Genomic DNA, 9,685 nt, shown 5'->3' on the forward strand with positions numbered 1-9,685 from the left:
GCGGGGACTCCGGGGAGGGCGGGGCGCGTGCTTGGGGTGTGGCCTGCGGCGGGTGCCTCTGGAAGGGCGGGGCGAGTGCTGGGGGTGTGGCCTGCGGCGGGGACTCCGGGGAGGGCGGGGCGAGTGCTGGGGGTGTGGCCTGCGGCGGGTGCCTCTGGAAGGGCGGGGCGAGGGTCTGGGGGTGTGGCCTGCGGCAGGGACTCCGGGGAGGGCGGGGCGAGTGCTGGGGGTGTGGCCTGCGGCGGGGACTCCGGGGAGGGCGGGGCGCGTGCTTGGGGTGTGGCCTGCGGCGGGTGCCTCTGGAAGGGCGGGGCGAGTGCTGGGGGTGTGGCCTGCGGCGGGTGCCTCTGGAAGGGCGGGGCGAGTGCTGGGGGTGTGGCCTGCGGCGGGGACTCCGGGGAGGGCGGGGCGAGTGCTGGGGGTGTGGCCTGCGGCGGGTGCCTCTGGAAGGGCGGGGCGAGTGCTGGGGGTGTGGCCTGCGGCGGGGCGTCGGGGAAAGGCGGGGTCTCGGCCGGCGCTGACGCAGCCATGGCGGAGGCGGCTTTGGAAGCCGTGCGGAGCGAGTTACGAGAATTCCCGGCCGCTGCGAGGGGTGAGTGGCTCTCCCACAGGCTGCGGCGATTTCCGAACACGGGAGGGGCCCTGGGATGCCGCTGACACCGGGGGCTCGGAACCTCGTGTGTGCGACTGCCCCGAGGCCCCGCTCGGGTTGCTCTTCTGTGGCAACCTGCTTCCCTTCTCCCGTGTTCGCGCGCTCCCGCGGCTTCCTGGGTGATTCTGTTCACGTTATTCCCAAGGCCCGGTGCCGTCTTGACCGTGGTCGCGGCGAAGCCCTGTGTTTCCTACAGTCTTGAGCAGCTTGCTGTTGCCCTTGTTGAAAGCTCATGGAAGGCACACAGGTGGTGGTCGGATTCCTCCCCCACGTGCCCCGCCTCCGACCTCAACTCCCGTGTCGCACTTTGGGTGGATTGCAGGCTGACCAGATGGTCCCTGGCTCTTCCCCTGCTTGGTTTTTATTCCTTTTCTTTCTTTCTCTCTTCCCTCCTTCCTTCTTTTTTCTATTTTTAAATGATTTCTTACCACTGAACAGCAACACAGGCTCATGTGTATGTGATGTAATATACAATGGTGCGCAATGTAAATGAAGCAAGTTTCCCTCCCAGCCCCAGTTTGCATTCTTACACAAAGATTGTTTATATCCGTGCACACACGACTTTTTACCCTTTTTTTGTACAAATAGTAGCCTGCTAAACACACTCTTCTGCACCGTGTATCTTGGAGATCATTTCACATTCCTCTACCTCAGTCTTTTTCACGTCTGTGTGTGCTAGTGCTGTATTCACTTAGTCATTTAGGTCATGTCCAATCCGTTGTTTTCAATAATGCTGCAACGAATACTTTGAGGATTGATTTAACAAATACTTATTCAGCATCTCTGTGTGCCGGGCTGTGTTCAGTGTGTTTGAGATACATCACTGAACAAAACAAATCTGTCTTTTACAGTCTATGTCCTGTTACATTCTAAGTGAGAAGGTGGACAATTAACCACAGGTGTACTGAATGAGTACATTGTAGAGTAGAAGAAGTAGGTTAGAAGGTAAGTGCAGGCAAAGCCCTCTGTGGGAGTGTGCCTGATGTGTTTAGGAAACAGTGAAGAAGCCAGTCTGCAGGAGCAGCGTCTTCTGCACATGTGTGAGTATGTTTGTTGGTTAAATTCTTTATATTTTTTGAGACAGGGTCTTACTGTGTCACACAGGCTGGAGTGCAGTGGCACGATCATACCTCGCTGCACCTCGACCTCCCAGGTTCAAGAGATCCTCCTGCTTCAGCACCTGGGAGTAGCTGAGACTACAGGCATGCGCCACCACGCCTGGCTGATTTTTTTGAATTTTAGTAGAGACAAGGCTGGTCTCAGATTCCTCAAACAATCCTTCCACCTCAGCATTCCAAAGTTTTGGAACGCCATGGAACACATAAGCCACTGCTCCCGGCCTTGTTAAATTCTTAGCAGAGTTATGGGGTCAAAGCAATTGTTTGGATCCCTTTTGAAATTTTCTCACTTGGAAGCCCCAGGAGAGGAAAGCAGCCATTCTCTAAAGGAAATGGTGAGCAAGTAAAACAAATCCCTAATTGTAGAAGTCCAAAGGGTGAAAAAATGGCAGTTTCCATGCATTTTCAGAATCCCAGGCTGTGTGCAGGACTCACGCCTGTAATCCTAGCACTTCAGGAGACCAAGGTGGGAGGCATCTCTTGAGGCCAGGAGTTCAAGACCAGCGTGGGCAACATAGTGAGACACCATCGTGTGGTGGCATGTGCCTGTAGTCCCACCTCCTGAGGCAAGAGGATTGTTTGAGTCCAGTAGTTTTGATGACAGTGGCGGGCAGTTTGAAGCAGATGCTGTCATCATGCTGGCTGCAGTGGGGAGGCACAAGTCGGGCAGCAGAAGCGGCTCTGGGAGCAGCAGTGGTGGTAGTGAGTCCCCTGTTCCCTGCATCCCCGAGGCAGCCGACTGCACCACCCCCACCCTCACATGGCTGGGCAGGACCTGCTCCTAAGCCCAGACCGTCTGCTGCAGCCTGAACCTCGCTCCCTGCCACATCCCAGAAGCCTGGGAGCACCCTGCCAAAGGTGCAACTGGGACTTGTAGGGACTTGTACTTGTGAGTACAAAAATACACATGTGCACAAAGACCCTGCTCCTGCAAACTGGCTTCTTCACTGTTTCTGGAACACAGGACTACTAGGCTCATTTGTTTGGGGTGGTCAGAGCTGCCATGCCATATGCACCTTGCCTGCCGCCGCTGTGGGGAAAATGCGAAGAGGAGAGGCAGCCGGGGCCACATGTTCCACAGAGCTGGCGGGAACTGGGGACAAGTGGGAGCCCCACCCCTTCCAAGTTGGTGGAGTGGGAGCTCCCTAGGTGCAATTACAGCCACCCAAGCCAGGACTGCAACTCAGGCCCCCCTGTGCTCTTGGGAGCCAGGAGCAGGCAGGAGCCCCACCCTCCTAGATGCAGCTGCAGCCTCCCAAGCTGCAGCTGTGGACCCAGGCATGTCTGCACTTTTGGGGACCCAGGAAGGTCCCTTCCTGCTGCCGCAGGCTTGGAAGTGCCTGATCCTGCTGTCTGGCTTCTCCCCACTGTCAGCACCTGATCAGATCATGGAGCAAAGTTGAGGCTGAGCCTGGGTGCTATTGCAGTGCTGACACACCAGCCCCCTGCCTCCTTGGCCCCCTCTGGCCTTTGGGTGCCAACGAGCATGGGAGGGAGGCCAAGAGGGGCTGAGGGCAGCTCAGTGCTGGCCTGCAGGCACCCCTTGGCACAAACAGCTTGGGTGCCGTGAATGGTGGCAAGAGGCAGACAGGTTCCTGGGTGGAAGGTGGCGGGTCCCGGTGAAGCCCGACCTTCAAGCCAGGGAAGGCCTGAAGCCTGGGGGCTGGGCTGCCGGTTCCATGGACCGGAATGGGAACTTTTGGTGCTTTTTCCGGCCCACCCGTGGCTGCCCATGGACCAATGGGCATGTACGTCCTCCCCTGTGAGACCCATAAAAAGCCCCTGACTCAGCCAGACCAGAAGAGACGATGGGACGACCAGCTGCGGGGAGCAGCTGCCCACTGTGGGTCTCCTCTGAGCTATTCTATGGCTCAGTAAAGCTCCTCTTTGTCTTGTTTACCCTCTGCTTGTCTGTGTGTACCTCATTCTTCCTGGATGCAGGACAAGAATTGGGACCTGCTGAGTGGCGGGGCGAAAAGAGCTGTAACATGAAGAGGGCTGAACCATGCATCTTGCTCGCCACATTGTGGGTGACCAGAAGGAAAGAAGAGCTGTGGTCCTTTGGGGAGTCCAGACCCAGGAGCTCCCCAAGCTGGGGTTCTGACACCCTCTTTAGGGCTCTGCGGTTCCTGGTATCTGCAAGCTTCCAGGCACCACCACCATGCTTCCCAGTGTCAGCTGTGGAAGCTGCTTATGGTACACCTGGTCTAGCTGCAGCCTTGCAGGAAACCAGCACCTGTGTTGGCACCTGAAGCTGCCTGCCCCACCGCAGCCCACACGCCTAGCTGTGCGCAGCGGCCAAACCCCACACTCATTCGCTCACACACTCCTCGCTGCCCCACTCGCCCTTGGCAGGTGTGGGATCCAGGCCGGTAGCATGAGCTGAGCACAGCCTGCAGGGCCGAGTGGGCCCAATGGGCCCGAGCAAAACAGGCAAAGGCATCACTGGCCACAGAGGTTTCCAGCCGGTAAAGCAACACCCCAAAGATCCCGTGACAGTTTATGGCTGCGGTGAGCTATTATTGCGTCACTGCACTTCAGCCTGGGCAACAGAGCAAGACCCTGTCTCTTAATCTCAGCGAGTACAACAGGAAGATGTACTGAGCCCCAGACCACCCCGTCTCTCAAGGTGACTGCTTGGATGGGCTGGCGTGACTGGGAAGGCCTTTGCCACTTTGCTGTCTCCTGGATTCCATATCTCCTGGATGGGTGCCATCTTGCCTCTAGCCAGGGAAGCAAGCAGGCACACTAACTCTTTCCTTTCCAGTTTTCCTGGGCCCAGTGGGGTCTTCTCACTCAGTTACAATATTTGATCTAAGAACATTCACTTTCCAACTGATCAGAAAGTAAAGGTGACTGGCATGGTGTTGCTGTGAGAGGTGCAGCGTAACCTCAGAGGTGAACATCAGTGCCGGGACCATTTGGAGCAGCATGTGGTAACCACCAAATGGGAACCACGGCCTTCTGGCTCGACCTAGAGCATGAATGTAGCAAAGCGAAGCCCTGTACACTTTATAACAACCAGCAGAAAGACACTCCAGTCTGAGTGAGCAGCTGTAACAAAGGTACCACCTGAATAGAGGATGTGTGGCAAGGGCAGGCACGAGACAGGAAATCAGACTGGAAGAGTAGGTTGGGCCTGGTCGTGCGTGCCAAGGCAGGTGGCATTCTCTAAGGAGCAGTGGTAAGCCATCGAGGCATTTGTTACTAGGGGTATGACAATATGAGATTGTATTTTCAGAAGATGACTGGGGCTATGATGGTGAATGCTTTGGGAGGGAGTGGAATTAAGCCAGAGAAACCAGCTAGTTCACTACTGCAACCATCCAGCCAGGATACTGGAGACTTTTATTCAACATTAGGCAAATACTTGCTGAGCACATGCTGTGTGCTAGGTACTGTTCTAGGTCCCAGGGGTGCATCAGTGAACAGACAAGTGTCTCTGCCTTTGTGGAGTTCACATTCTAGCAAGGGTGAAAGAATGATAAACAGTTTATGTAGGTGAAATATATATATGTATGTGTATATATATATATACGTGTATATATACACGTGTATATATATACGTATATATATACACGTGTATATATACACGTATATATATACGTATATATATACACATGTATATATACACGTATATATACACGTATATATATATATACGTATATATATATACGTATATATATATATATACACACATACATATAATTGCAAGGGTGAAAGAATGATAAACAGTTTATATAGGTGAAATATATATATATATATATTTTTTTGAGATAAAGTCTTGCTCTGTCACCCAGGCTGGAGTGCAGTGGCACGATGATAGCTCATTGCAGCCTCTACCTCTTGGACTCAAGTGATCCTCTGGCTTCAGCCTCTAGCGTAGCTAGGAGTATAGGTGCATGCCACCATGTCCAGTTAATTTTTAATTTTTTTGTAGAGATGGGGTCTCCCTACGTTGCCAAGGCTGGTCTTGACCTCCCAGCCTCAGCAATCCTCCTGCCTCTGCCTCCCAAAGTGCTGGGATTACAGACATGAGCCACCACGTCTAGCCCTAAAATATATAGCATGTCAGATGGTGATGAATGCTAACGAGAAAAAATACGGAAAGGGATATAAAGATTTGCGGCAGGGGGACAGATTATAAATTTAGAAAGTATAGTCGGAGAAGGAAGTCTTATCAATGTGATATTTGAGTGAGGACCCAAAGGAGGTAGCTGGAATGTGGATGCCAGCGGAGGAGAGGAGACGGTGGGTTTGAGAGACATAGGAGACAGAATCAACAGGACTCAGAGCCAACCAGTAGGATGACAGGAGTGAAGGAGAAAGCTGAGTCAAAAAGATTTTGATTAGAGGTGACACAGGGCCACTGTAGACCCCTGCGCAGGCGGCACACCACGCAGCCTGCCGAAGTGTACGTGGTGGCCCTGGGTGTCTGGAGATGGTGATGCTGTTCAGCAGGACCCAAACCATAGCCGAGCCCTTCCTTTTCCTCCATTGGTGTCATCTGGTAGTTTGTCTTCCCGGGTAAGAAGGTTGTAAATTTCTTAAGATGATGATTGTGTCATCCCTGATAGCCCCAGATTAGCCAAGCCAGGTGCTGAGCACATTCCTGGTGCTCAGTAAATGTCACTGTTAAAGGGGGCTTCCCAGAGCCACACAACACCCAGAATAGCCCGTGGCCATGGGGCCTCAGCCTTACTCATTCTGGAGCTCCCAATGCCACTTCCATGGTGGCCTTTCCTGGTAGATGCTAGGAGGCTGGCCTCTCCAGGGTGGGAAGGCATAGGGTCCACTGTGCAGACACAGCCCCACAGGGGATTTGGCTTATGGGCTGGGTAGCAGCCTCTGGCCCCGTGGACGGTCAGGGCCCATGCTGGTGTGTGTGCGTGATGCTTTCTGCTTTCATTTTTCCGTCCTCATCTTTCTATTACTGGTTGTCCAGGGTCCTTTGGTCACCAACGAGCATTTCCCAGTGACACAGCGCGGCCTTTCCAGGGAGGGCACCTCTTGGGCAGGGACTGGGTGCTGCAGACATCAGCCCTTCCATCCCCTCTCTTCTTCTTTCTCTCAGAGCTCTGCGTGCCTCTTGCTGTGCCCTACCTGGACAAACCCCCAACTCCGCTCCACTTCTACCGGGACTGGGTCTGCCCCAACAGGCCGTGCATCATCCGCAACGCTCTGCAGCACTGGCCGGCCCTCCAGAAGTGGTCCCTCCCCTACTTCAGGTGGGAGCTGCCCTGGGGTCTGGTGTGAGCAGTGATTACTGGCATCTGGGCATGGGCTGAGTGTCCATTCCTCTAGAGCCACAGTGGGCTCCACAGAGGTGAGTGTGGCCGTGACCCCGGATGGTTACGCGGATGCCGTGAGAGGGGATCACTTCATGATGCCAGCTGAGCGCCGCCTGCCCCTGAGCTTCGTGCTGGATGTGCGGGAGGGCCGGGCCCAGCACCCTGGAGTCCTCTATGTGCAGAAGCAGTGCTCCAACCTGCCCACCGAGCTGCCCCAGCTGCTGCCTGATCTGGAATCCCATGTGCCCTGGGCCTCCGAAGCCCTGGGTGAATGGAGGTGGGGTGGTCCTGGCCCTGGACAGGGAAGATATGGGAAGGAGGGGGGTCAGCCTGTTTGCCCTTAGGTGATGACCTGGCCTATGGGCTTGGTCCTGTCAGCATCTGGTGCAGCTCACTAAATACATTCCCAGGCCTTGACTTAATCATAGATGAACTGCCAAAGATTGTTGTCCTTCCTTCTGCCCCAGGGAGGGAGGACCCCTTCCCCAAGATTTCCCAACCTCTGCCTCTTCTCCCTGACCCCTTTCTTGGGATTCTCCTGTGCTCACCCAGGTTTTGGCTCTGGCATCACTGGATGGCAGCTTTCCCCAGCCTGGCCTTCCTAACTTGCTCTCTGCCTTCTGCCCTGCAGGAAAGATGCCCGATGCTGTGAACTTCTGGCTGGGGGAGGCGGCTGCGGTGACTTCTTGTAGGTGTAAGGGGAATACAAAGGTGGGGAAGGAGCAGGTTGGGGCAGAGGGAGGGAAGACGAGGCCAGGAGTGGAGGGATGGCCCTGGGTGGAGGTTGGGCTGTTCTCTAAGATTTCTTTTGGCTTCTAGGACTCGGTCACCACAGAGGGTTTCCCCTGACAGCTGAGGTCGGGGAGTGGACCCATGGCATTGGGGGCAGGTGCATTGTTTCTTCTAGACCCAAAGAAACCTCCCTGAAGGCCCGCTGGGCCAGGGGGTAAGTGTAGGAGAACTTCCCCTCTTGTTGAAGAGGAGTCCAGGGCCTGGTGAGCATCAGGTCCCTGGTAGGCAGAGTTCCAGAATGCCCATCAGAGCCCCTGGCATCTCCAGCCCACTGGCTCTGTGCGTGCTTCTCTTTTGTCATAGGCCGTCTTGGGGTGCAGGGCTCTCAGCATGATGGTTTGCCTCCTCCCGTGCCCCTGCCCTCCATACCCTGCCCCTGGGCCTTCTTTCTGTTGGCAGTGCACAAGGACCACTATGAGAACCTCTACTGCGTGGTCTCAGGAGAGAAGCATTTCCTGTTCCATCCGCCCAGCGACCGGCCCTTCATCCCCTATGGTAGGGGATGTGGCCTGCAGGGAGAGGCTGGGGAATAGCTGGCCCAAGGGGGAGGGAGGCAGCAAGAGCCTGGGAGGCCAGTTCCCAGGCCTGAGGTGTGGCTGTGGCATCCCCAGTGCACCAGGGCCCCTGATCCCCTTGCCCCTGCCCAGGGCTGGCTGGGGTGGAGGAGGGTCTGGCAAGTTCCAGGCTGTTTGCAATTCCCCCACACCCTTCTCCCTTGGGCTCCAGAGCTGTACACGCCGGCAACCTACCAGCTAACTGAAGAGGGCACCTTTAAGGTGGCGGATGAAGAGGCCATGGAGAAGGTGTCTGTCCTGTTCTTGGGCTCTAGGGAGGGAGAAGGGCAGAAGCCTAGCTCTGAAGAGCAGGCACAAAAGATCTGGGGAGGTGGCACCTTGCTCTGAAAAGTCCCTAAGTCTGAGGCCTTTCAGTGCTGAGCCAAGCAGGGCCTGTGCTGTTGACCTTTGGAAGGGACAGAGCCTGAAGTCCTGGGGGGTCTGGGGGGCTGCTCGCTGGCATCTGATGTGTTCCCATGTGCCCTGGATCCCACTGGACCCCTTGGCACCAGACCTAGCACGGTACCCTAGTTACAGTCAGGCCCAGGCCCTTCGCTGCACGGTGCGGGCCGGTGAGATGCTCTATCTGCTGGCTCTGTGGTTCCACCACGTCCAGCAGTCCCAGGGCTGCGTCGCAGGTGAGGAGTTGCCCAGGCCGCCTGGGGACAGGCCCTGCCAAGGTCCAGCAGGGCCTCTGTGGGGAGGCTTGGGAGGCTCTGGGTCAGAAGAGGGATCTTCATGCTCAGATCCCCATTCTTCCCACAGTGAATTTCTGGTATGACATGGAATACGACCTCAAGTATAGTTACTTCCAGCTGCTCGAGTCCCTCACCAAGGCTTCAGGCCTTGACTGATGGAGCGCTGGTGAACACGACCAAGCACGCCTTGGGGGACGGGGCCAGCCCCTCCCTGGCCGGGTCAATTCTCGAGAGAGCCTGGAGTGTGCATGCTGGCTGCTGGCCCCGGGTCCAGCATGGCTTGAGATCAGCTTTGGAGGATCTTGGAATGTGGTCATAAGGACTCAAGGTGCCAGGCAGGTCTGGGTGAGGGTTCTCGGGAAGTTGCCACACAGGTGAGCAGAGTGGGGATCAGGTGCAGCGGCACCTCTCCCCAGCGCTGTGATGTTGGGCGAGTCACTGCGTCTCAGGCATTGGTGTCCTGTCAGTAAAGAGATAATAATGGCTGTACCTCGCGGGGCTGTTGTGGGCTTGGAGATGATGTCTATGAGGACCAGTATGGAGCTGGCACACAGGACATGTGGAATAAAAGGTAGCTGTG

General features: G+C 55.7%; 1 protein-coding gene across 1 annotated transcript; it reads left to right on the forward strand.

The window, feature by feature from the left end:
- The first annotated feature begins 513 nt into the window (after window positions 1-513).
- Window positions 514-9,310, forward strand: LOC117976332 (bifunctional peptidase and (3S)-lysyl hydroxylase JMJD7-like). The gene is made up of 8 exons (XM_034940931.3): window positions 514-592; window positions 6,845-6,998; window positions 7,075-7,328; window positions 7,693-7,749; window positions 8,253-8,348; window positions 8,580-8,656; window positions 8,886-9,045; window positions 9,173-9,310. The coding sequence occupies exons 1-8, from the start codon at window positions 529-531 to the stop codon at window positions 9,259-9,261; spliced, it is 951 nt and encodes a 316-aa protein (XP_034796822.1). The 5' UTR covers window positions 514-528; the 3' UTR covers window positions 9,262-9,310.
- The last annotated feature ends 375 nt before the right edge of the window (window positions 9,311-9,685 follow it).

This window comes from Pan paniscus, chromosome 18 (assembly GCF_029289425.2).
Source record: "Pan paniscus chromosome 18, NHGRI_mPanPan1-v2.0_pri, whole genome shotgun sequence".
Taxonomy (NCBI): Eukaryota; Metazoa; Chordata; class Mammalia; order Primates; family Hominidae; genus Pan; species Pan paniscus.